At 46.7% G+C, this 27,915-nt stretch overlaps 2 protein-coding genes across 2 annotated transcripts; one reads left to right on the top strand and one right to left on the bottom strand.

Moving 5' to 3' along the window:
* The first annotated feature begins 372 nt into the window (after positions 1 to 372).
* On the top strand, positions 373 to 10,397 carry spag1a (sperm associated antigen 1a). The gene is made up of 8 exons (XM_084484674.1): positions 373 to 750; positions 1,815 to 1,914; positions 3,268 to 3,420; positions 4,833 to 4,990; positions 6,968 to 7,109; positions 7,611 to 7,737; positions 8,003 to 8,146; positions 9,275 to 10,397. Exons 1-7 carry the CDS (start codon positions 399 to 401, stop codon positions 8,126 to 8,128), a joined length of 1,158 nt encoding a protein of 385 aa, XP_084340800.1. The 5' UTR covers positions 373 to 398; the 3' UTR covers positions 8,129 to 8,146; positions 9,275 to 10,397.
* A 185-nt stretch (positions 10,398 to 10,582) lies between these two features.
* On the bottom strand, positions 10,583 to 26,882 carry rnf19a (ring finger protein 19A, RBR E3 ubiquitin protein ligase). The gene is made up of 10 exons (XM_084485178.1): positions 26,743 to 26,882; positions 20,041 to 20,895; positions 17,629 to 17,837; positions 16,675 to 16,819; positions 16,231 to 16,393; positions 15,694 to 15,808; positions 15,437 to 15,598; positions 14,711 to 14,969; positions 13,996 to 14,139; positions 10,583 to 13,410 (listed from the first exon to the last, which is right to left on the bottom strand). The coding sequence occupies exons 2-10, from the start codon at positions 20,715 to 20,717 to the stop codon at positions 12,222 to 12,224; spliced, it is 3,063 nt and encodes a 1,020-aa protein (XP_084341304.1). The 5' UTR covers positions 20,718 to 20,895; positions 26,743 to 26,882; the 3' UTR covers positions 10,583 to 12,221.
* Positions 26,883 to 27,915: the final 1,033 nt, after the last annotated feature.

Genomic DNA, 27,915 nt, shown 5'->3' with positions numbered 1-27,915 from the left:
TGATAAACCAAACACGTCCGATAAGCTCACCCTACGTTTGCCTTTACCACAATTGGGTTCTGCTGGGGTTGAGCGCTCTTTTGATAGCTCAGCCGCTCTGGTCGTGTTGACATTTGAGGCTTAGGTTCTCCCATTCAGATGTCTCCTACGCTGCACCACTGCAATGCTAAAACCCCTCCCCCATTTGGTGTCGTCATGCCTTAAAGCCTCAACCCAGGATGGGGTGGGGGCGTGTCCTAAAGCAACGCCGTCCAATAGGAGGGAGGCTTAGCTACAGCTTGTGGAGGAGGAGAGCCTGGGGGGCGAGAGGGGAGGAGGGAGGAGGAAGGGGAGGCGGTTAGAGCGATAGGAGGTGCGTGAGGGAGACGCTGTACACCCTCTGCAGAGAGAGTGCAGCGATGGGTAATGCGCAGGACAAACCTCCTGGTAGTGGAGGAGTTGGGGCCAAAACAGACCATGCTACGCCAGGGAGAGGCAGACGAAGCTGGGGTCCGGGAAGCACGACACACAGACCCCCAGACAAGGCACCGGTGGTGGCAAACGGTGCCCAGGCAGGTGGTGGACATACCGGGGGACAGCAACCACAGGAGGTCCCCGTGATGGACACCAGCCATCTGGATGCCCCGGCAGGAGCCCTCCCACCCCCTCTGGCACGTTTGAAAAATGAGGGGAACCAACTCTTCAAAAATGGCCAGTTCGGGGAGGCCTTGGAGAAATACACCCTGGCCATTGATGGATGTGCTGATGCAGGTAGTGTAGAACTAGACAAAGTTTGATCTGTCAGATGAAGTTAGTTTCTTTGCTGCAACTGTCCCCTACTTACAGCTGAATGTAGTGCCCTGTATTCAATTGAAAGATATGGCAAAGATTGAATTGTGCTTAAAGATAATAGGTTTTCTATGTAATCCTTTTTAGAGATGGAGAAAAATGTTTCCAATTTGAAAGGCTTCCCAATGATGAAGTGCGTGTCCCAATGATGAAGAATGATGACCGTCTCATTTGAGACAGATGGCAGGCAGCACACAGACAGATATCAAAGCTAACTCCTCCTAGCATCTGTGTATCAGGTGGTGAAAGGGTATCTGAGAAGGGATCATCTGGTCGTTCATCTCAGGCCATGTGTTCAGTTTCCGTGATGAATTGAAGCTACTTTAGTAACACAAGACATGCTTCCTACTTTCACCCTTAACTTCACCCTGACAGCACATATTCAATGCACCGCACTTATACAAACACATTCATCTCAGGATGTTAAGGCATTCAACATAGGGTAATAAATTGACAGGTTCTTCCAAACAAATTGCTCAGAGAATAGAAGGACCTTACTTGGATCAGCATTTTCTTTTAGACTTAAGTATTGCTGAAGTAAGAGACACACTGTGGCCTGAGACTTGAGACACAGTACGCTCCACTCTTAGCTATGATTGGCTGTTCCTGACTGAAATTTCAGGAGCTTCTGCTACGTTTTAAAAGGCAAGGATCTGGCAGGCTATTTTGCAGCACAAAGGGACTTTGTTGATTATTAATATCTCACTAACTCTTTGTATCTGGCCCTTTCTCTCTAGCCAGAGAAATTAGAGAGAACTTGTGTGTGAGAGAGAGAACTCCACACAAGCCTCTCCAGCTACCTAATACAGCTTAGCACGAATGTTTATTTTGAGTGTTTACTCAAGCTATCTACGCCCTGACCACAAAAAGCAACATTCTGATCTGGCTGTTTGCTCGCTGATCCCCAGGCCCTGTGGTTTGGGTTAAAGCAAGTCTCTTGTTATCCTTGAGAGGGTTGAAATGTCTGTGTGTGTGTCCCGCTGCAGGTGTTGAAAGCCCAGAAGACCTGGGGATCCTCCACTCCAACCGAGCAGCCTGCTACCTCAAGGATGGAAACAGTGCTGACTGCATACAGGACTGTACCAGGTACAGGCCTACAGGCCCCCCCAGCCCCACCTGTGTGCACAGTCCAGTCGCTGTGGATTAGGTCACACTGTTATGAAACTGTTCTCAACCGGATTTTGGGGTCTGTGTCCGGATTTCTAGAGGTCGAGAATTATTTGTGTTTTACAGTTTAGTCATGCATCATGCTTCTCAACACATCAGCTCCCGTAACATCAATGTCCCCGTGAATGTATCCGCATTGCGCCGAGTAGTTCACTTGTGGCTATGAATCATTAGGCACCTGTATACACGGGACCTTTACAAAACCTTTCAAACCTTTGTTATTTTCAAAAGTCTGCGTAGTTAAAAACGCCCCATATAGCTTAAAAACAGCAAACAACCATCTCCTGCAACCCCATAAACATGGCACAGGAGACCCCACACGACTCCTATGTTGGAAATCACTGCTTTAGGACCGTGTGTGTGTATGTTTCACCTGGCTATGTACATGTATTGTGTGTGTGTGTGTGTGTGTGTGTGTGTGTGTGTGTGGTTGTCCTGGATGTGTTTTTGTTTAATCTTTTATTCTAACGTTAGTATAGTACAGCACTAACCGGTTAACAACACACTGCGGTTTTCTACTATAATTATATTCTAACATGGAAACATTCAATGCACCTAAGTTGTTACAGTCACCAATATGTATGCTAGGTTAATAGAATAGTGGTCTGCCTATCAGTATGATAACTGCCATGCCTGGTAATGCTGTAACTAGTTCAGGGGTAGGTGCGGTCTCCATGATTGGTCGGAGAGTGTTCTGTGTCTGGGTAAAAAGGGATTTCCGGCCTGTAATTGGCCGATAATTCCCCTGAATGTGATTGTAACCGGCTGTGGCTTTACCCAAGGCCAAGGGCTTAACTAGCTACTGTTTGTCAGTGAGTGTAACCTCCTAAATCCACTTTGGAAACTTAAGGGAGTAGAAGTCCCTAGCAAGGTAACTCACAGGGCTAAAGCTCTCCCCTTAGACTAGAGCGATTGTATTCCGACCTAAAACTCATCTATTAGTCCAGGATGGAATATGTGACCTAATGAAATAAAATAGATAAGTAAAAAGTAATAAAATAAAATAGATACGTAAAAGAAAACAAAGGCAACGTAAAACAATGCATTGCAGAAAGTGCAATGTATTTAAGATTTAGCAGAAAGCTAAAGCAAACATAAAAGTCTTCAGTCTTGTTTTAACAGTAGTATAAACCCACCCAAACCCACGATAAACAATGGTAGATGGCTCACACACAGCATATGGTACGCAGAACAGAGCTTGTTGAGCCGCTCTCTCTCTCTCTCTCGTGCATTCAGTATGTTGCTCTGACTCTCTCTCCCTGATCCTCTTAGGGCTCTGGAGCTGCAGCCGTACGCCCTGAAGCCGCTCCTGCGCAGGGCGATGGCCTACGAGACCCTGGAGCGCTATAAGAAGGCCTACGTGGACTACAAAACGGTGCTGCAGATAGACACCGGCGTGCAGGCGGCGCACGACAGCGTGCATCGGTAAGAGAGAGAGAGAGAGGTGCTGAACATACAGAGAAAGGGAGAGAGAGAGAGAGAGAGAGAGAGAGAGAGAGGTGCTGAACATACAAAGAAAGAGAGAGAGAGGTGCTGAACATACAGAGAAAGGGAGAGAGAGAGAGGTGCTGAACATACAAAGAAAGATAGAGAGAGAGAGGTACTAAAGAATAGAGAGATAGAGAGAATTAAAAGAACAGTAAATAATTAGAAAATTTAATATTTATTTTTACTGTAATCCAGATGGTTTAGTAATAAAGTACTATTTACATAAATCATTTTTATCTCCAGACAATAGTCATCCTTATACTGTAAGTTTGCCATGGTGCAGGAGTGCTAATGGTCTGCTGTGTGCATGCATTAAAGACATCCGTCCGATAACAGGTGTCCTCTTCAGGTTGGGAAGGAATAAAGCCATGGCTATGGAAAGATCTATACTAAAATCTATTCTTACTGCATCCAACCTCACTTATTCCGCTATCACTCAAGCCATATCTTCAATGTTAGTGCACCGCATACCATTTGGAACGATTTAGTCCAAGAATTAGTTTACGTTTTCCTGACATCTTGGAAAAATGTCTCCATATTTCATTTCATTTCATTTCAAACCTTTATTTACACTCGTAAGGCATTGAGGTTTCCCTCATTTTCAATGACGACGAGTTTACATCAAAAGGACAAACATAAAAACATATAAAATAAGTAGATAAACTAAAAACTGTTGCAATTTGACGAGCAGAGATTCAATAGTAAGCATTTAAAAACAGTAGCAGATGGGAGTAACTCTAATTGTAGTGTTTGTTGGAGAGCGTTCCATGTGCTAGGGGCATCAATGAAGAAGGCAGTTTTGCCAAGATCAGAACGTGCATTAGGAACCCTGAGAGTGAGCCAATTGTTGGATCTGGTTTGGTAAGAACCAAGATTCCACTGCAATAGGGAGGAGATATAGGGGGGAAGTTTGCCACTAACGGCTTTAAAAATAAACAAGTGCCAGTGGTAACTGCGCCTAAGAGATAGAGAGGGCCAGCCAACCTTACCTGCTGACCTGTTTCTGGTATGATCATGTGATGCTGTTTAGATGCTGTCAATAGTTTAGCCTGTATAACAGTTTGTTTATGGTTCACAAACTTTACCCAAGTGTCCTCAAAAGAGAGGAGAATCAAGAGTGTGAAAAACGTGAGCTCATTGGTGACACATTAGTGAAGTGAAGTACACAAAAGTGCACATATTGCAAGTGCACCCACAAACTTTGGCAGCTCTAGGCTTCAATTATATACGAATTATAGGGACTGGAACTTTCTGACACACCATGTGCACACAAATACGTACGCACGCACACACACACATACACACACAAAGACACACTAACCGACCGTGACATCACGTCTCCTCTACAGAATCACCAAACTACTGATCGATCAGGAGGGTCCTGAGTGGCGGGAGAACCTTCCGGAGATCCCCCTGGTACCTATGCTCGTGAAGCAGCAGCACCAAGCAAAGCCCATCAGTGCCGAGCTGACCCAGGCCCGCGCCTCACGGGCCGCAAACGAAGAAGGTCAGTGACATCACTTCCTGTTCTCGGGGGAGGTCCCTAAACAGAGGAATGCTCTGTGTGTGTTTCCCGGAAAAGTGGGCAGGGAAAGAGAGGTTTATTTATACAGCGCCCCTTCAAACACCATTCAGAGCACTTTACAAAGGGATCACCTAGGAAACACATTGGAGGTCAACAATCGATTAAAGATGATCTAATCTAATAGAGAAATCTAAAATAACAGCATGAGAAGAATAAATGCCAGTGCAGACATGCATTTGTTTAATACAAAATAAGAAAACTGATAAGATATTGGGATTTATCTATGATTCATCGCTGTTATGACAGATGAAGTGCATGATCCTGCCTATCACACGGCCGTAATACTGTATGACTTAAGATTGTTCTAATGATTCTACATCTGTTGGCTGTTGAAAGAAGACCCCTGCTACAGCAGAAAATGGGTCAGCCAGAGAGCAGTCAGAATTCATAATCCTGCTGAGTAGCTGTGTGTGTGTGTGTGTGTGTGTGTGTGTGTGTGTGTGTGTGTGTGTGTGTGTGTGTGTGTGTGTGTGTGTGTGTGTGTGTGTGTGTGTGTGTGTGTGTGATCAATAATGCAGAGGGGAAAGCCAGCTACACAGACTGTAGTGATGCCGTAATGGAACAATCCTGTTCAAGTTTCTTGTACAGGCTGATGCACACACACACACACACACACACACACACATGCACACGCACCATAGTTTCTAACTATCTTGTCTGTTTTCAACATTTTAGCTGTCTGAAAGAATTAGTTGAATTAACAAATTATTCTTTTAGCAATCACAAAACCAAAGTTATCTTATATTGTAATGTCCAATATAAATATTAATTTGGAGGGCAAGGCAGTGCTATAAATTGATAGATGGATATGATTGTGTAATAAGCAAAACAAAACAATAGCTGCCGTTCTTTTCAGAATAGAATAGGCCTGATTAAAACACAGAGAAGAACCTAGACTTTGTGCTAATACAGAAAATGACCACTTATGAAGCACTTTTTACTTGCCTATTGCAGTGATCCTATTCATGAGCTGAGTTGACCCACATGTGGGCGGACGTTTCATCTCAAACACTTAAAGGCTTAATTCTGTAATGAATGTACGGGGGAAGGGTTTGGCATCAAGGGGTCAGCAATGCCTCTGTTTGTCAGTCACTTGACACTGTGGGCCTCTCAGCAACTCTTAGCGAAATAGGGAGTAAGCTTCTTCTCCGTCAACTGACAGCTTCATCGATCGTTCCTGGCTGTTGTCCATCGTGCGGCGTGCCATTTTGTTTCCACCCAAACACAATCAATTAGGCCTATAGTTAAAAGAGAAGACAAAAATCTTTTAACCACTGTTCTGTTTATTAGCTTCATCCTTCCTCCCTTCTTTGGCCTTTTTGCACCATCTTGTAAGACTGAACCAACAGTTTGTTCCAGTAGTGCTTGGGTGGAATAAACCCATAAAACTAATAGCACACAAACCATGAGTACTTGGGACAGAAAGGCATATTTAAATCAATGTATATATATAAAAAAAAAATAAGGTCAAGGAATGTCTTGCTAGAAGTGCTGAATTGCAGCCTCTTCTATGGCGGGAAGGTACTGTCGACCAACCGACAGAGGGACCTCTACTCTGCGTTCAAACCAAACGCGAATTTGGTCGCCTGGTTGCGTTGTCGCCGAAGTTTTGTCGCGCGACAAATCAGCTGTGCAGTTATGTCAGGCGAATTTTGTCGCGCCACATATTTTGCCCGCCAACGGTGCTTTATGCCAATTCTTTCTCAACTATGGCCGAGATAACCACCATGCACAATGCTCGTCGTTTACGGGTTCATAATGTCATTCGGAGCCACACAGAGCTCGGTGAATTTCACCGTCTTCTAACGACGGCGCCTTCCCCATAGCGTTAAAACATAGTGTGACGTTAACTGCCCGTTCCCCATTGCTGATGCTGATTCTTGTTTTTATTTTATTCAGCCAGGAGAAAGGACACCCGCTTCACAGTGCTAAAACACGAGGGCAACGACTTTGTGAAGCGAGGCCAATTCAGGGACGCCGCGGAGAAGTACAGCGAGTGTCTCAGCATCAAGCCCGAGGAGTGCTCGGTTTACACCAACAGGTTGGTCAGAAGACTCACACTCAGGTGTAACCACACATTTAGGTATGCTATTTTTATACAGTGAAGCAAATAGAGAACCTATTGATTTAATATGTGTGAAATGTGTACTGCTGAAATATTTATCTAGCACCGAGGAAGACCGTATAAACGCTGCATAAATAGGTTTGTAGATTTAGGTGTAATGATCGATGTCAACAGAAGGGGGCACTAGAGGATCAGGGTTGTAACTCCTTATTAGGAGTTTGAAGTGATGAGTTTGTCTGGAAACCGAAACTGTAGAAAAGCAAATAATCGATTTGAAATGTGTTCGTACTCGTTCATACTACCAGGTAACTGTAGCATTATGGAATATGTTAATTTTAAATAGTCGTGAAATCCCTTTAACATATATTTATTTTCCCTTATTAACATTTATTTTTACGCTTTAAACATTTTCATCCATATTGGAACAAAAGCCAGGTCAAATGTATGTCACTCGCTATCTTTGTCTCTATCTTTCAGAGCAATTTGCTTCCTGAAACTGAATCAGTATGCAGAGGCCAAAGAGGACTGTGACTTCGCCCTGCGTCTGGAGCCAACCAATAAGAAGGCATTCTACAGACGAGCCCTGGCCAATAAGGGTTTAAAGGTACTGGTGTCATCCCATTGCCACAAACATGATGTCATCTCTTTAAAAGGAGGATGATCTTATATTGAAATGTCCATTCAAATCAAACTGGTTCCCTGTGGGCAACAATAAACAAAGAAACTTCACCTTTGTTGTGTGTTTTACAAACACTGGCAGAATACATGAAAGTACATTCTGTTAAAATAGATCTCGTCCCACGGTTCATGTGTGTCCACTCATGTCTGATCGTCCGTCTGTCTGCGGCCTTGTGTACTTGTGTTGTCAGGACTACCTGGCGGCCAGCAGTGACCTCCAGGAGGTGATGCTTCTGGACCCCAACGTGCACGAGGCGGAAGAGGAGCTTCAGACCGTCACCTCCCTGCTGCGACAGAGCCTGATGGACAAACACTAACCACACACACACACACAGGTCTCTCTCTCTCTCTCTCTCTCTCTCTCTCTCTCTCTCTCTCTCTGTGTCTCTTAACTGGTCATCTCCCTGCTCTGACAGAGCCTGATGGACAAACACTAACCACACACACACACAGGTCTCTCTCTCTCTCTCTCTCTCGCTCTCTGTGTCTCTTAACTGGTCATCTCCCTGCTCTGACAGAGCCTGATGGACAAACACTAACCACACACACAGGTCTCTCTCTTTGTCTCTCTGTGTCTCGCTCTCTCTCATGTCTAACCGTCACTCCCTACTCAAGGGCTCTTTATGGTCCCACGTTCACGCAACGCAAGGGGGTTACGGAGCCCTTACGTCCTTGCGGACCCTCCTTGCGTCCACCGCAAGGGCCTGACGTGCGCCTCCCAAAAATTGTAACCTTCCGTCGAGGCGACGCAGCCGCAAGGGCTGTGATTGGTCCGCTCACTAAAACCCGACGCAGGACCATACGTTCACGTTCACGACTACGTCGAAGCGTCTGCATGGTCATTGCGTCGCGCACACACAGGTCTCTCTCTCTGTCTCTCTCATGTTTAACCAGTCAGCCCCTGCTCAGACAAGAGCCTGATGGACAAACGCCAACCACACAGACAGCACTATCTCCTTGTCTCTCTCACTTCTAACTTCCGTTGCTATCTGTCATGCTCTGTAGCTTTCTTTCTGTGTCTCTGTCTGTTTTCCTCTCTCATGTCTAACCTCTTTCCCTCACACTTTATAGCTGATTCTTTCTCTCTGTCTCCTTCAGTCAGGTCGGTCTATCCGTCTCTTTTTTCTGCTGTCTGTCAGCATCTGTCACTCAGTATCTGTCCCTATAGCGGCCAGTCCGGCTCCCTTTGCATTCCTCTTTTGTCTGTTTTCTCTCTCTCTCTCTCTCTCTCTCTCTCTCTAATTTGCATTGCCTAAAAACTGAGACTGAAGGAAAACAATAACAATATCCACTAAACAAACTAGAACATGTGGTTGCAGAGCCAATATTGAATCTGTGACTGTTTAGGCTCGTGTGAAATGTGTGCAGAAGAAATGATCACAAGGTCAAGCCTCATGTTAACTCATGATTAACATGTCTAAAATCAACAACACGTCAAGCATCCTATGATCTCTGTCATGCAGCTCGTGGAGCGTGGGTGGAGCAACACCACCAGAGAAGAGCCACATATGAGGTGGAGAAAGAGAAGATGGCCCAGTGGAAGAAAAAAAAAAAAAAAGACTTTTCTGGACCAATCCTCCAAGGGCTTGAGAGACAATGGCGCAATACAGATTATATATATATTTATCCGTCCATGGAGCAGCTTTTTGCAACTCAGCATCTCCGGAAACCTTTTGTACCATCCATCACCAAGTACACAGATCCCGCAGTAACGGGATACCCAAGGTCCTTGTGACTGAAAAAAATAACGGGGATGAAAAAATGCCTAAGACACAATACAGTGTGTGGTGGGGAGGTGTTGTTGAATGACCCGTGGAGCAAAGTAAGAAATGTGTGCCTTATTAAGCTTCAGCCGTTTCTCAGCGAATATGCCAACATTACCAGAACGCAGGCACAGTTTAGGGTTGATTTCAACCATAAAGTTTATGGTTAAGGTTTTGTTATCTTACCCTGAATGATAAGTCGCGGTCCATCTAAACATTCGTCTTCTTGCGTGTTGGATAAACTCCTGCTTTGTTTCAAGTGATAATATTGAATTGCTTTGCACTTGTACACAATACGCTGCATTTTGCACTAGTGTGTACTTTATGTTGTATCCGTGTGTCCTCATAATTCGTAAGGTTTGACAAACCCATGTCATCTATTATTTTTGCCCCACAAATTTGGTTTCACCATGGCTTGAATCTGTAAGCTGCTTAAAATCCCTTTGGAACCCAAGCCAACACCAAACAAAGGAAACTGCATGTTTTATTTTGGTTACTCAATGTTGCTGATAAACCTTGTGTGTGGGGGTAAAAAAAACTTTTGGAAATAGTTTAAAACAAAGCTGACCTCCAGGCTGTCCCTGATTGGATAAGATAATCTACATGTACTGTAGGATTCTGGGCTCAGGTTAAACTGAATGTAACCCATGATGGCTGCGAGATGTGTTTACACGTTTACGGTATTTATTGAGATCAGAGATTTCCAGCTCATGACTTCAGTCTCTTAATCTGAATTTTAGAAGACAAAAAAGGGGGAGTTTAATGTACCAAAACAAAAAAAAAAGAAACTTGGCATGGATTGAATGTAAATCATTTTGAATGCAAATAAATTGCATTGGGAATGCTTTGTAATGACAACTGAGTAAAGAGTTTCTTCTGGCCTTAAGGTCAACATGGATGCAAATGGTTCATCAAACAACATCTATGTGCATGGGGGACATTAAAAATCCCTTGTGGACTATTTGGCAACCATTCAACATCACATTGAACAAACTAACCATTATCTTTTGACCTTTCATTTTTAATATTTAATGATAGCAGAATGAGCAAATGATATTTCATGGAGAAAAAAAAATACACAATTTTGCACCCTACCCCAGTGTGAGAAGGCACAGAGTCAAAACAATAAGCTCAAACATAAAATTGCATCCACAATTGCCAGGGTGTTTGAAAAAACACACCTGAATATATACAGTAGAAATACAACATCCAAACTCAAGTCTTAAAAAATAGGAATTGTAAAAAATAAAGTGATTTTCTTTCTGGCATCTTTTGAGAGGCAGGTGTATTTAACAAAGATTGTACCAACAAACCGATGGATTAATCCGCTCAGAATCAAGAATATACACACATCTGAACAGCATCAAGTAAATATAAATATTTATAGTCAACCCCCTGCAGGTGTCGTATGCCTCTCTGCAGTCAGAGTAACCCAAACAATGATGTAAATGGTGATATGACATAATCACATGTGATCATGTACAAGAATACCATCAACGAGGACATCTTGATACTGAAGGCACATATAATACCGTTATCAAACTTTGCTTCCCATAAGACGATTGACAAGGCATTCATTTCATTCAAGCGAGTACATATGCACTTGAGTTCATTACGGAAAAATAAAACTAACATTTTCTTATATTGCATCCAGATCGGTCAAATTCTCCTCTTACTTGGTCACCATAAAAACCAAACCACCCATGGACCTTTAGAATACTCGTTTTAAAAAGGCAAAATAGCAGACAAAAAAAAACAAACATAAAATGGAATTACCCAGTTACACATGGACAAGAGTTGTCCGTCGTCAAGGAGAATGTGGTTTGTGGAACTAGCTTGGGACCCGAAACAAAACTTCAACATTGAAATAAAATTTTCTAAAATGGAAAGATCTGAAAGACTGAAAAGAGAGAAAAACAAAATCAACTTATTAATTTGACGTCATACTTAATTTAAAACAAAGTCAGAAATAGCCTTTTGGGGCCACCTGTCTGCTCGCCAGTTTAGACTGGGGACAGGATGTTATCAGCTCAACATTTAAAATAGGTTACACACCGTTTGACTTTTTATTTTTGCTACGACAATTTCAGGAAAAACTGGAGTTGTGGGGTGTTGAGCTGTATGTATTATATAGCTGAACATTAAATTAACAATTTTCTCAACAGCAGGAGACTCAATTTGAGTACTTTATATAGGCTTCCACTAACATTGCATTCAATCACATCCTTTTCACGTTAACGTCACGTTACCTACTTACTCAAAGACCTTCACTTCGCAGGACAGCAGCTGTCACAAACCAGCCAATCCGCTTTGGACAAACTCCCTCCCTGTCCACCTCTGTCCTCTACCAATCTTGTCACCACACGCAGGACATATGCCTTCTGTTTGGTATTCCTCATGTCTCGATAGCAGCAAGAAAAAAAAAAAAGTTTAAGTTTGACTTAAAGCCTTAAAACCTCACAACAGTCTTACTAGGGTGAGCATCGCTCGTGTTCGTGAGCAGAAGAAGCATCTGCGCGAAGGCTGAGTGAGCTAGAGATGCTATCCGAGCCAAGGGACGCTGACCGAGCCAATGCAATGCATGCTCTCGGAGCAAGCGATGCTAACCGAGCTAATAAAGCTAGCGACAGTCACAGGGTCCTGTCCATCAGATATCAGTCTGTACACAGCTCCTTCTGGAGGCGGGGCTTGTCGCATGCAGAGCAGCGGGTTCCTGGCTGGCGGTCTCCGATTGGTGGTGGTGGTCCTCCTCCTCCTCCTCCTCCTCCTCCTCCTCCTCCTCCTCCTCCTCATCATCATCATCAGGCTCCGCGTCGACGGCAGAGTCCGTCTTGGTCTCCTCGGCGATGAAGAGGAAGGTCCCGCCCCCCTGGCTGCACTCCACTACGAAGGCCGCGCCGTCGGGGCCCTGAGGCGGGGCGGGGCGGTGCTCCAGACGGTCGTACTCCACCTCAGGCATGGCGGAGGCGGCGACGCGTGCCGGCGGGGGGCGGTTCCCCAGGAAGGAGGCGGCCGAGGCGGCGGCGGCGGCGGGGGGAGTGGAGGGGAGAGGCAGCGGCAGCGGCGGTCTGGAGGTCTCCGAGGCGTCGGAGGACGAGAGGCTGCAGTGGGAGTCGGAGACCACCGAGGGGAGGCTGCTGCTGGGCGAGGGAGGGCCCGGTGGGGGGGAGCCGGTGCTGCGACGCCCCGGCCGCCTGCCTTCCGTCTCCGTGTCCGCGGCCCCCTTCCTCCTCCTGGGGACCTCCGCCTCCGCCTTGCTGCTGCCACCGCCGCTGCTGTTGTTACCACCCACCTTCCTCCATAGCCGGCCTTTGCTCCTCTTGCCCGCGAAGCGAGATGAGGAGGAGGAGGAGGTGAGTTCCTGAAACCAGGGGCGGGTCGACGAGGAGGAGGTGAGCTCCTGAAACCAGGGCCGGAAGGAGGAGGAGGAGGTGATGGCCGAGGAGGAGGCGGCGAGCTCCTGAAACCAGGGGCGCGAGGAGGAGGAGGAGGAGGAGGAGGAGGTGATGGTGGAGGAGGAGGCGGCCAGTTCCTGAAACCAGGGGCGGGAGGCGGAGGAGGTGATGGTGGAGGAGGAGGCGGAGGTGGCAAGTTCCTGAAACCGGGGCCGCGAGGAGGAGGAAGAGGAGGAGGAGGTGGGGCAGCTGGGGCTTCCTGGGAGATGGGAGTGTGGAGGGCCGTGGGTGGAGGTGGAGGAGCATGGGTGTAGGCCTGGCGGGATTTCTTCACAACCCCCACCACCGCCGCCACCACCATCTAGACTGCTGCTGGCGCTGCAGTGGCGCATCTTCTGCGGTCGGGGCTCCACGTCCACCTGCACCTCCAGGCTGCTGGCCCTGAGGGACCAGGAGGTCAACAGAGGTCAAAAGAAGGAAGGGCTCTTATTATTGTACAAAGGTTGGTAAAAAAAGACTGACTAAGGCATAGGCAGAACCATTAAGCTGATGAAACATCATTTGAGAAGAGAGAGAGAGAAGAATGTATGTATGTGTGTGGATGGAGGTAGGATAGAAGGGGGAGAGTTTCAGCTAAGATCTAGGTTTTTTCGAGTATCACAACCACCAGAACGCCATACTTTAACGGCAAGCTGGTGGTGAAAAAGACTGCAAAGAAAATGATTGAAAAAACAACAAAGAGGGCAGCTATTTTATTACCATTTGTGAGTTTAAAGCCATTTAGAAATCAACCTGTTAGTGACATCACTAGTGGGCGTGTTCACCCAGACGCATGACAGCTAGCTCAACCTACCAGCCTCCACACTGGACCGTACCAACCGGTCGGCGGATTCTATGACGACTAAGTGACATCAGAGAGAGTGAGGGTGAGAGAGTGAGAGCAAGAGTGCAAGATTGCAAGAGAGAGAGAGCAAGAGAACGAGAGAACGAGAGCGATAGAGAGAGAGTGTGTGCCACTGCACCGACCTCTCGAGGGGGGTGTAGGCGTTGAGGATGGAGCCGGCCATGGCCCTGGTGCTGGCGTTGTCCCCGGCCGGGCCCAGGCTCACTGTGGCCGAGTCCCCGCTCAGGCTGCAGCCCTCCTTCTGCACGTCCGCCTGCACCTCCACCCTGACAGACCGCCGGGGGGGGGGGGGGGGGGGTTAGTGAGCGGCCATCTCACACACACACACCTCAGAGCAGACGTTGGTCTGAGAGGGACGACTGTTCTGGGTCTCCTCATGAAACCGTTTAGTAACCGGGCTACGGCGTTAACATGGCAGTTAGGTGGCATATTATACCACCAGGTGTGAGGGTGATTAGCCGTTACAAGCCGTTATCAAAATCTGCCTCTTCTGACATCACAAGTGGGCATGTCCACCAGATATGGGCTGGATAGATGTTTGCTACGGCCCACTGGGTTAGACTGATGTATCCAGCACATCTAGGTGGATACGCCCACTAGTGATAAGAAGAGGCCGATTTTCACAAACGGCAGGTGGAATAATATGTAACCTTTAAGAAACCTAAACTGGTTTCCAGTGTGCTTGGAAATCCATCAGCAGGGGGGGCGGGGCTGACTATGACGCGTAACACGCATTGTCACTTACATTATGTACACAAGTGGACAGAAACCGGGCGCATTCTCAAGACAACAATGCTGCTCCATTGTGAGCCTCCACCACCACACGTCCCACCCTACCTGTTGTAGCAGCTACTGGCCATGCTGCCTCCGGCCAGGGCGGTGGTGCTGGCATCGTCGTGGTCACTGAGGCTGGCGTCCCGCAGGGTCGACCCCCCCCCTCCTCCACTGCCGCCGCCTCCACCCCCCCCACCCCCCAGCGTGGCCCCACAGCGCTCCAGGTGGCTGCCGCTGAGGCTCAGGCCCGTCAGCCCGCCCACGCTGGCTCCGTCGCCCATGCTGGGGTTGTGCAGGCGGGTCTCCGCCACCGAGTTGGTGTCTGGCAGGGTGGAGGGTGGAGGTCAGTGAGTCCATGTATATTATATTGTATGGCGTTAGTGAGTCCTGCAAATATTACGTTTGTATTGAGCCGATGCGTTTATCCAAAGTGAGGCTTACAGGCGAGGCTGAGAACGATGTCAAGCTCTAAGTGACTTTGAAGTGAGACGCAAACTCTGTCACCACGAGTAAACTGTAGAAAACTGCCTGTAAAAGGTTTCACAGTTTACCGGCCACTGAAGAAATACACTTTTTAAAATCCTTTTCTGAAAGCTTGAGTTAATCTTCTTTAGAACATGTCTGTAACAAAACAGGAAACAAGGCAAGCCAAGGAAACGCCTCCCCTTTCTGTTTCTGGTTTCCTAGCCCGGGTTCTGTGCAGTTTGCCCGGGTTCTGTGCAGTTTACCCAACTTCTACTGTTCCCCAGTACGATGGCTGGATGGCAGATGAAGTAGAGACAGGCTCACCTGTGGCCCCCATCCCGCTGCCCACGTAGACGTCGTTCTCATCGTCAAACTCTATCCGAACTCCTTTGCCGTTGCCGGCGGAAACGCCACAACCTCCGCTCCGACACAGGGAAATGGGAACCACGCCGTAGACGTAGGCCAACATGATGGGAACGCCGATACCTGCGGACACGGACACACGCAATGAGACCGTGCGTAGACTGGGCTTTCGTGGCGCTGACAGGAAGTAGAAGTGAGAGGAGGAAGAGGCTTCGTACCGACGGTCACTGCGGCGACCACTGGGGAGACGATGACGGACAGAGTCACACCCCCGGCGATGACCAGGTTCCTCTTGTGCTTGGACACCTCCTTGCCCTCGTAGCGGTTGTGGATCTGAGGGGAGGAGGGAGGGATGCCTTTGAGTTATAGCTTGCCCAGATCGCCTTTTTTCTTGTTTAGATGTCGATGGTGTTTAGTGTCAGGTTTAAGTATTGATCGAATGGACGTGGCAAAAAACAGGCAGGCAGGGAGGCAGCCCCCCCTTAAAATCAGGTCTCTGGTGAAAGTATACATGGCCTTATGTAGAAATGAACAAACGGCTGCTTATGTCCTTATGACTTATTCTCCTCCAACGAGTCACAGCATTTCAAAGTGGAACCCAAATGCAGATCATTTTTCATTTGAAATAAACTATTTGTGATTAAAGAATTATTAGCCCCTCCCATCTCGTGGATACCACCGTCAAATCCCAAACAACAAACTACGGCGTGCCAGTTCCACATTGGACGTGAGAGCTTGGTGGGCGTGGCCTTCACCTTCCTGCCCACGTACACCGGGATGCCGATGACCATGGCGGGCACGGCGATGCCAGCGATGAGGGCGATGCCCACGGGTGCGCCCACCAGCGTGCCCAGCTGCCACAGGATCTTCTTCTTGCGGCTCCACGGCTTCTTGCCCCAGAAGGTGCAGCCGGACGGACTGAGAGAGGAGAGGGGTGATAGAGCGGGGGAAAGAACGGGTGATAGAGCGGGGGAGGGAGAGAGAGAGAGACAGAGAGGGAGAGACAGAGACAGATCGAGGGAGGAGGAGTCAGAGAGAGCAAAGAGGAAGAGAAGTCAATCAAAAATGCAGAACATGGTTGTGGTTCCAGTGACACCCACAGCATAGTATCTCAGGGAACTGGGTTGAATAACATGACCTCTCGGCTTCACCACTTCACTCGATAATTTTTGAAGACACACAGGTGCGCTGAGGCTCACCTGAGGTAGTGCAGGTCGGAGATCTCCTTCATGCACAGCCAGCAGAACTCGCAGCCACACACGGCGCACGTCATGTGGTTACAGCTGCCGTCGTTCATCTTGATGATGTAGGCCGCGCAGCGGGGGCACGGCTTGATGTCGTCGGCTACACAACCGAGAGCGACGGGAAGGGGGGAGAAGAGGACCAGGGTTAGCACGTGGTCTGGGCGAGGGCTCAGCCATCGGGACTGTAGCCGTGATTAAAGGGCAACCTTTAAAGCCTGGATGTTTTCTTATTGACGAGAGCAGTGTTGTACTGTATGCGCGTTTGACGTCTGTGACGCAGAGTCTGTTCACCGAACAGACGGATCATTTTTATTTTCAGAATCGGCACAACAGAGAATGCAAATCCGGCGCTAATGGTCGTCAAGGGTCCGACTTTTCTGCATTCCCGATTTTCTTTGCACTTCTCTATCTCTTTAACTCAGTACACCATAATAAAGTAGCCAAGTGTGATGGTTTCACCTTAAGGCCTACACAAATAAAATGACTGATATTAAAAAGGGATGAAACGGTTATATCCAACACAAAACTAGCGTTTACAACCAAGATGGCCGCCGGGTCAGTAAGGCTCCTTGTCTCATTATCTTCTACATTTACATTTTACATTCAGGGCATTTAGCAGACGCTTTTATCCAAAGCGACAAACAACGGTTCATACACAAATTCACACACCGACGGCGGAGTCGACAACACACAGCGACAGCCAGCCCGTCGGGAGAAGTTAGGTGCCTCGCTCAGGGACACGTCTATACTCGGGGATCGAACTAACAACCTTGCGGTTACAAGTCAACCTGCTGTACCTCATAAGCTGAGCCTGGAACTGTAACATCCCCCTTGTAGCGAGCGTTTAAAACCAAGATGGCCACCAGGTCAAAAGGGGTCACGACCCCGGTTCGGGGGGGGGGCACCTACCCGGGGCGCCACTCCCCTGGCTGTAGCTGAGGGAGGAGGAGCGGAAGCCGCTGAGCTGTAGGCTCTGGGCCCGCTGCTGGCGCGCCGCGTCACAGGTCTGGTTGGGGTGCCACAGCTGCTTGCAGTGGTAGCAGAACTCTGTGCCGCAGCCCTCTCGGCCGCACGTGAGCTTGGGGCAGCTGGCGCAGCCGAAGGCGATGACCGCGTACCTGTGGAGGTGGGCGATAAACGGCAACGTTTGATTTATTTATTTTTACTGTGGTGGACAATAATAATAATGGGTTTTGTTTAGAGCAGATTTTATCTTTAAGGATAGTCCCCAAGGTGCTAGACAGTGAGATATAGCAGGATCAAGAGACAGAGGTGATACTGCCAGGTGCAGTTGGGTAGTGCTGCTTTGTAAGTGAGCCCTGAAGTCAGGACTACCCCCCCAACGGGAGTGTCAAACCAACAACCCCAGTATCATAAGTTCAACATTATACATTTTAGCGCTACACAACCGAAACACGCACTGCTTCCTCAACACAGCAAAAAAACAACAACACTAAAGCCATCTTAATAAATTGAGAGGGAATGAGTTGCTGAATGGTAGCTGGTAAATGGAACTAGATGATTCACATTTTCTATTTGCATAGCTATAAATGTGTATTTGCATTGCTATAAACACGTTCACAGCAGGTGGCTGCTGGGAGTGAACACACAACATAGCCGAAACCGTCCTGAATGTATTACCACAAATACGCATTATGAGTATTGTGGTTACAATGCTGCCAAACAAGTGGTTTCCGTGGAAACCTTACAAGTCGATTCTGAGAAACACAAACACGTTGCCTAGATGATGATGCAGCAGACCATGTGTCAACACCGACCAATGGGAGAGGAGCATCAGAGGAGGCTCATGGCAACTGGCCCAACCGCAGTGTGTGAGGGATTATGATCACTTTCGACTTGCAAAACTGATAGCCAATTAGTTTCTGTACACTCCTGTATAGAGTGGATCTGCATGTGACAAGAATACAGACCGTGTGCATCTTGTCAAGACAATCTTGAGTTTAAAAGATGCAAGGTAAAGGATAACTAATTAAGATGTTTCACTCTTCCCATACAAATCGCATTAAAAAAAAAAAAAATCGCATTTCTGATACAGTTCTCTAAAATGATTCCATAGGCATTACTATAGTTGTTGTTAATTTCAGAAAAAAACAACAACGTATATACACAGTCATCTCAACCTTCAAATGGTTGGTCTTTTGACAGTAGTCAACAATGTGATACCACCGTGCAACCACAACCACAACAACAAGGGACTCAGCCTCTCAGCAGAGGAGGTGCGTTAGGGGAGAGGGAAGACAACACCAGGCAGTAAAGTGTGTTGACCCGGGCCTATCGTGCTCGCTGAACACACTCACGGGGGGAGTCATTAATCTCAAGGATACGAGCTCTACCCTACACTGTACCTCATGCTCGCACTAGTACAAACACTAAAAGCTAGAATAAATACACACCACAATAACACTGCGATAATAAAAGACAATGCTGTGTTTTGTTCCCTGTTATGACAATCTAACAGAGTCGGATTTTAGATTTGCAACACCCATCGTGAAGGAGTTTAGAGTTGATCTGCTTTAAGGGCCGAGCGAGATTCTTTGCAGCCTCGCAACCGGGGTTGTGTAGTCCCACAGGGCTGTCGCCTCACCCCCTGCTGCTAGGACACAACAACTCAAATGATTGGGCATCTGTGCACCTCAAACTGCAGTCATATTAGGTTGCGTCGGCCAGCCCGGTTGCTAAGTGCTTGCTGCTGCATTGCTGGTGTAACACCTCTAATTTAAGAGTTGGATGTCAGAAGGCCTGAAGGTCATTACGTTTGTCGGGGGAAATCATGACGAGGCACAGAGCGGTGAGACAAAGCTGGACACGACTTGCCTCAGAGTGAATCTACTCTACAACATGGAGCAACAAACGATATCCGAGATCGCTTATCGATAAGTTGAATTGATCTAAAGAGCCAAATCTTTCCTTTCGAGTCAATTTTCTGTTGTCTGTTAATATTATGTTAATACATATTTCGGTAAGCTTATAACCATACATATAATTCATAAAGTTTGACAAGAAAGTGACATGTGTGCACGTTATGTTGAGCTCATCTCAGGCCCTAAAACAGAGCATTTAAAAAAGGTGTTACATTTCTAAAGGTCTAAAACTGTAAGAGGAACAGAATGCCAAGCAGAACTGAACCATGAAATGTTCAAAGAGTTGAAACATTGTGCATGAGTCATGACATAAAAAAAAAACAACTTAACAAAAATTAAGTTTTAAAAAAAATTAAGCGATCCCCCCCCCATCAAATCCCGTACTGCACCTAAAATCGATCCCCCACCTCATCCACACGTCAAACCCTCGTCTCCTTACCCGCAGTCGGGCGCCGGGCACCAGCGGCAGTCGGGGTCGGCCACCAGCCAGCGCCGCAGCATGAACTCCTCGTACTTCTCCATGACGACGCGGTCCGCCAGGATGGCCTGGATGTCGTGGGGGTTGTAGCGCTCGGGGCACTCCGGGCAGCAAATGTTGACGCGCGACTCCGAGATCTCGATGCGCAGGTACTGACGCAGGCAGTCGCCGCACGAGCGGTGGTGGCACGTCATGATGTCCGGGAAGTGGTCCCGGGCGTGCCGCAGCAGGCACAGCGGGCACTCCATCGGCTCCGTGGAGACGCACGCGCTCGCCGCTGTTGCCGCCACCAACGTCATCGAGGTCGCCGCCGTCGCTGCTTGGGCCGCATTCACCGAGGGCTTGTCCTGGCCCGTCGCCGCGGGGATGCTCTCGTCACTGGCCCCCGGGGCCACGTCCACGCCCGCCCCTCCCGTCTGCAGGGGGCGGAGCTTGCAGCGCCGGGGCTCGCGGTGGTGGTGGCGCCGGCGGCCAAACAGCGAGTGGAGGGACAGCCGGCGCTTCTTGGGGGTCTTCCTGATGGAGGGCAGGCTGACAGAGGAGGTGGCGGAGTGGAGGTCTCGCTCGGAGCCTGAGCAGCCATGGTGCTGCTGCTGCTGCTGCTGCTGCTGGTGGGGGAGTCTCTGCAGGTGGTTCATGGTAAAAGTGGAGGGAGAGGGGGCTGGAACAGAGGGGAATAGGGGGGAGTGGGGGTAGGGAGGGAGGGTGGTGTTGAGGGTTGGGCCGACTAGGACATGGTGGATGATGGAGATGGAGTCTTGGGGAGCCTGGTCAGCCCGACTGTCAGTGCCAAGTGGTTTCTGATGTCTGGTCCAGCTGGAGAGTGAAGGGAATATAAACACAAGAAGGTTAAAAACCGTCACCAAACTAGGGTCATTGAATGACCTTCATCTCAGCTGCTAGATCCAGCTCAACAAACAGGTTCCGCATGTTGTGTTGAGCACTTGGTTTCAGCAATTCATCATGACCAAATGAAACCTCAAAACGTATGAGTCATTCTTCATGTGAATCTCACTGAAGTCAATTGTGCTTCCACCCTTTTTTAAAAAAGAGACGTCAGCGCCTCTTCACACACAAAAAACACAAAGGAGACTGATGAGGTTTTCATATTCATATCTATATGACGTGTAGCATGCAGCAGATTCCTAGTAATGCAGAAGGAAATGGGTTAAGGGCCTGAGCAGCTATCTGAAGTGAAACAAAGCCACTAAACATCCCTTATTGTTGAAGGACTTGTCCTACAGTAAATGCAGGGAAATGATGGGTGGTTGTTCAGGCCCTGGGCTTCGCTCATTTGCTCCCTGCTTCCCAGCAATCAACCTTTGTTTCAGCAAGGCTACCAAGCAGACAGGAAAAACACTCAAGACACGCAGTAATCAGACCTTGATGCACAACAGGTGTGCTAGATGGTGGAGGAGTAGGGGTTTGGTTTGTGAACATTTAGAAAATAATTGGCCACCATTGTCGTATTTGCTTGTTTCACTAGAGATGTCAGTCAGAAGGAAAGCATAGAATTGCACTGGCCTCGTCTGGCAAATCGAGCCAGAAATGTCATGTGATTGTGGCTTACAAAGCCAGCGGGGTGACAGCCACACCGTAAAAGATACTCAACTGTAATTGTTGGTTTTGAGTGTTAAAAGAGCAATTAGGCTGGCCCTCACTGCTGTGTCAGAGGAGCAGCACGCAAACGGGCGAGCCTGTATAAAGAGGTACAACTCGAGGAGAAAGGATTCCTTGCATAATTGGTTTGACGTCAGACCGTAAATACAAACTAGATGTGTTGGCCCCAAACAAAAAAGGCAACTTTGCTCAGGCGGAAAAATAAACAAGAGATTATTGTACAAATGTGTACTGAGCTAAAAACTTTCCCAGAGGTTGCGTGTATTCAAATGTTGTCAGACTAGAGCAAATACGGTCTGGAGCTGCCTTTATTGTGTGGCGGAAATTACAATGCGGACGGGTCGAGGGTGACGGAATTAAATGGCCGCAATTCTTCGGTAAACAATGGTCAATTTGGTTCTTTGGAAGAAGCAAAAAAAACAACAACACTGTGATTTATTTATAAAATGTAAATGGAAAAGATTTAAATAACGAAAAACCACGACTGCCTAAAAAAAAACCTGTAGTATATATACGATGGCCGTGGGAGAAGAGAGGTACCTTATAGTTTTCACAATAAATAAAAAAAGCACTAGGCTGACGGTACAACAGTCTTCCGCTGTCCCCAAAAGGCTCCAGCCAGTCCGTCGAATGAGCACAAATCAGGGGTTTGGATGAGCGTGATGCGCGTCAGACGTTACCACGGCAACGCGTGATAAACAATTAACGGAGGATGATAGGCAAGATAAGATTGCGCTAAGGAGACGGTTTTATGTGACAGCGGGAGATATTGCCGTTTAGCAGAGTGAGCAAACGCCGACTAGGTCAGTGTGAGCTCACCGCTTGTATACTCGCATAACAAAATCTTCCATTTAGAATGATCCCCTAGGCGAGGAGAGGCCAGTTTATTTATATAGCACCATTCAGACAAGGCCATTCATAGGGCCGGAACATAGGAAGAAACCACATGTAAAAAAACATTAAAATGACAATCTTTTAAAGAGGATAAAATAATACAGATATAATACAGATAATAGATGCAGATATACATCTTTTCCACAACATACATTTTGTCCACACCATCGTCCAACCCAAACGTTACAGCCACTGTAGAGTTTTGAGAAGGCATAACTACATCTTACTAAGTCAGACATGGGCAACCAATGATCCTGGGACCAGAACCTGCAAATGCACCCAGGACGACTGAGAGGAGGGTCACATGATCCCAATATAACCCAGATAAGTGCCTAGAGGAGGCCCGACTTGCAGCAGCACACGCATAATGTGGGCACCCCTCTCGGGACGGCACCCCTCTCGGGACAGCCCAAGATGAACAGGCCCCTATAGAACCATGCAATGCTCTCGGGGGCGATATGTTGTGCTTACAGTGTCCACGGCCCAGATGAGAAAGCCTGTGTTTAGACAGCCCTTCTCCCAACACCCTCTCCCCATAGCACACAGTACAGTACACCAAGAGTTTGTGAGTCCTAGGAACTGTTCGTGTGCGCTACATAAACGACCAAAGCGCTGACCGTGCAGATCACATCGACTGATGCCTCCGGCTCCGACTTAGCGGAGAGAGGGGGGGCTATGCCGAAAACAATAACAGGCTGTTCACATACCCCTCGGGCAAGATTTTAGGCAAGAAAGCAGGGTGAGTGCGGAGCCATACTTTCCTTCTGTTAGGATCCAACCTGAACACCCACACCGGAGCTCCAGTGGTTTGTTACTGTGGTATACACTACTAAACAGTATTTTAATCCATTGGGAACATTTTGAAACGTAAGATGTCTCCAGTTGATTGTATTTTAGTTTAAACTATTGTTTAGGGCTGGGAACTTTGTAATTTGCCTATTTTGTGTGAGGGCTTCTGCCCGGCGGCTTCACTTGGAAGGTATTTAGCACTATACGTTTCATGTTTCAATTCAAATCAAATGCGTGGCCATTCGCTTACATTATTGCCGGTCAGACCCTCTGCAAAGTTTTTTGCCCGTCCCTGGTCTAAACAAAATGAACAATTAAACACTATAGTAACGAATGGGTCCTGTGTTGGCACTGTATCAAGGTTTTAATACGCTGGGGTTTAACAAGCCGGTGAGGGAGAGGAAAGTTAACTTAGCGGTGCCATGGAACGGTTCCTCAGCAGCCGACAGGCTATGGGGAATTACGGTGCAGGATTGTAATTTAATTTAGAGGGGCCTGGTCTGTGTGGTAGTTTGGCACATGGGGGGAAATGAGTGGGACTTTCCATGCAGTGTGTGTGTGTGTGTGTGTGTGTGTGTGTGTGTGTGTGTGTGTGTGTGTGTGTGTGTGTGTGTGTGTGTGTGTGTGTGTGTGTGTGTGTGTGTGTGTGACCACAGCTCACACATTGGGACTCAACACTCGGCCTACTTCAAAAAAAATTAAAAGCCTGCTGTAGGGGGAAAGAGCAGCTCTTTTGACATCCTCAAAATACCATCTTCTTTCTTCATCCATCCATTCATGCATTCATTCAGAAGTTATTGGCAGAGTAAAGATGAAATTAATGAAGGGACTGAATTGGCTGACCTCTGCGTGACACTGACTATAGTATTAACTGAGCTTATGAAGATTTAATTTGCGATCTCACTCCCTCTCAAACCCGCTTTTATGTAAACTGACATCTGTTTTTGTCCAGTAAGGTGACAGCAGCCTAAATCATATCACTGTATAAACTGGAATTTCAAAGTTCAAATGCTTGTATTATATATATAGCTGATTCACTGTCGCAAACACGGGTGATATTTAAGATATTGGAGCTGAAACTATAGACAAAGTGCACTGCATGATAATGCTCACAGTGGTTCAGATTACACCCATCACACGTGGGGTTTCCACGGGACTCCCAACTAGTGGAATGAACCCCCTGGCCGCAGAGTCAAACTCAACGATGGCACCACAAGGCAGATCCCTGGCATCATCATGAACCACGAGAAGTAAACAATCCGTTTTCCATGGAGTGGGCCCGGGGCTGATGAACCGCTGACATCCCAGGCTCTGAACGCACTTCCTGTCCCTAACAATGCATTCAATTAATATGCCTCAGGACCTTCTATTTGCCCAGAAACTGGCCTCAGGACTCGCTAGCCTATCTCTGTTATTATCACTAAGTATATGCCGATAACAACACCAATTGCAGGCCCTTGACCGTCATGTGATCCCATCGCCGTACAATGGTACAGACAGGGTTTGAGGTGAATTGTCGGCCTTCTCTGCTGATGATGGGGAGTTATGATCCAACCAGCAGATAGAATCGACGTTGTGATACAAAGGCAAAATTAACACCTAAATCGTCTGCCGTTGATATGCCTTACTTAACGGTGCGATTGATGTATGGAATGGGAATCAGGGTGTCACTGCTTTGTAAATTTGGCATTTGTAAATCTGACCGTAAAGTGCCATTAAAAAACTAAAATGTATGGCACTGCTACAACTCCACTTTCGTGTATATTTTTTCACTTTGGAAATGAGTTAATGTGGTTATAAGAGTAAGGGTTAACCATAAACGTATCAAATGATCAATAAATGAATACCTTAGTTAACATGAACACTATCAACTTTGTAGACATGAATATCATTAGAAAACTGACACCATTAGTTAATTATTACTAGACCATAAGTTAACTGTTGTTAATGAACTGTTACTTAATGCTTCATACTGCATTAACAAGTTTAATTTATGATTAATTTACCCTTATTGTAAAGTGTTGAATCATAACGCTATTTTAATAAAAACGTGTAGCACCTTTTGGAACCGCTTTAATGGATATAAGTTCTTCAACTTCATATAAACCAAATTATATTCTACTGTAGGCCACTAACTTAAAATGTGTAGCAGCACTGCCACCACTGATAAGTGTCAGACTGGAGCCCTGACAACGTTATACAGCAGAGATGAGATAAGAGAACGACACAGGGGCCTAGTGCCCTGACAGAAGATATCTTCACGTAAACAGACCGCTTTCAAATTCTAACTTTTTTTTACTGAGGCCATATTTTGGTCATGAATGCAGACTTTGTAACAGTGAAATGCCTGGGGGCACATCAATTGACAGGGCATTAATCAAAGGGGATATCTGGTTATTTACAACAACAACAAAAAATTCTGATCTAGAATTCATTGATTACTTATTTAGGATGCCCGGGTCAAAAGAGTTTTGTATTTTCGATCCGTGAGAGATCGTTGGGTTACATATATATTATTAGATAAGATATCGCCCAGCACCAACAACCAATCACTCACCATTATCTCAAAGCAGCCTGTTCAAAGAGATAAACTTAGCATTTTGCTTTCATTTGCTAGTATTCAGAAATACTATTGAGTACGCCATATAATAACACAAAATCATTATCATTAAGGTTCAACATTTGGACAGGCCTATGATATAATTTGTAGTTTTATAAAAATCCAAACTCCAATTGCCACATCTGCAATGAATGAGCCATACAGTGTACTAATCAACAATATCCCATTAATTGTAATGCAACCCTAGACAACCTCTTAATGTCGAAAAAAATATTATAAACACCAGGCACCATAATAACAAACCAGTGGGATCAGACGCCATGTAGTAACCACCAGTCAGCGGCTTGGCCAGAGGGATCCATCTTGACGTGGCTCCTAAGAGCGATAGGTCATGTATTCTAGCCAGGACAAACCTCAAAATGTGATTTAAAGAGAGAAGTGGCCAAATAGGTCAGTTTACATGTGTATTGTTAGCCAGTGATAGCCTTCCCCTGCTAACTTGATAAGTCAAATGGTGGTCCAGTGCCCCGCTGGGGGCTGCTATTTGGTGGTGCCCGTTTGGTGGTTTTGTTGAGACGCAATGTGAACATTTCAGCAGCAGAATGCACATATAACCTTAACGTTATATATATATATATATATATATATATACATAATAGTTCTGCGTTTAGGACATATAGCTAGCAGACAGACCGCTAGCTGGGCTGTAGCTCCCCGAAACGAAGGGAGTTTAGGTCTGCAAAGTCCTACTCTCTCCGACAGTGGCTCTGGGTGAACGTATTGAACCGATCAGGTCTTACCGTGTGGCGTCAGTCGGCAGAGCCTTCACTACATCGAGATCCTGTAAAGTTGTCTCCCGGTGAAATTATCGGGCACTGGATGCAGAATACAGTATTTACGAGACCAGAAAACTTCGTCCAGAGCACGAAAATCTCCAGGGTCCCCCCCCCGACTTTTACAAAGTACGCAAATTAAGGGTTGGGTACAACTTCCGATGTTTTGGTTTCTTTCAAAGTAATGCTCGTGTGCTCGACCAATGGGCTGCGCTGTTTCAACGTGGGTTGCTTTGTTTTGAAGGAAAGAACAAATGTGTCACTTCCGCTCCCTTGACGAGCGTCGCGCTCTGCCTCCCGGTGTATCGATTGGTCGATAGGCTGGGCGATTATTGGGGCCACCATATGTTAACTTTAGACTTTTAGTGGAGATTTAAGTAAGTGCATCTTAATTATGTAGTTTGATTAGGGTTATTTGTGGGGCCGGGTGTTGGTATTGTAGTAGATCTATTGCGGCAGAAACCATTTTGGTGCTAAACTGAGTGATCACATCTATACAGGACATTGTTAGACTTGTGAAACATGTAAATATTAAGTGGCGTCATATTGCCAATGGGAAATATTCTCAATGCTGTCTCTAAGCAACACAGCTAAATGCAGATACAACGATGGAAGGGGAAGACCGTTTAATTGAGGATTAGAAGATTGTTCCTATGATAGAAGATAGAAAAGCTTTGAAAAAATATGAAAAATAGCACGTAAATGTTTATTGTGTCTGACTTGAATGCCTTATCCCTCAAAATAATAAGACCATGACCTATCTAGTTTATATTTAAGTGACCCCTGTCTTCTGAATGAACTGATAGGCACGTAAAATATTAGACCCCTGGCTGTATCTAGACTCTCTTGTTGTTACCAAGTTGTCTGTCTTATGTTGTTGGTCGGCATATGTTGTAATATCACTATCATTGGTTCCACTTAAAGTGTTGAGCTGGTGGTATGCCAATTTTCTGACCTAAAAATACAAACTAGATGGTGGAAGAAACACGCACCCAGCGCCTGTCATCCTCGATACTGCTTAACAAGGGCGCCCCCTATCTTCATTGACAAGCTATTATCATCATTTGAAACATCGACGCTTTAGTTTTTGACAGCTGCTGAAGGACCCCTGGTCGGCGCATGCGCACTAATCGCCCGTAT

This window comes from Micromesistius poutassou (assembly GCF_964030765.1).
Source record: "Micromesistius poutassou genome assembly, chromosome: 20".
In the NCBI taxonomy this organism is placed as follows: domain Eukaryota; kingdom Metazoa; phylum Chordata; class Actinopteri; order Gadiformes; family Gadidae; genus Micromesistius; species Micromesistius poutassou.
Note: the sequence above shows the minus strand (reverse complement) of the source record. Positions and strands in the feature narration are given on the sequence as shown.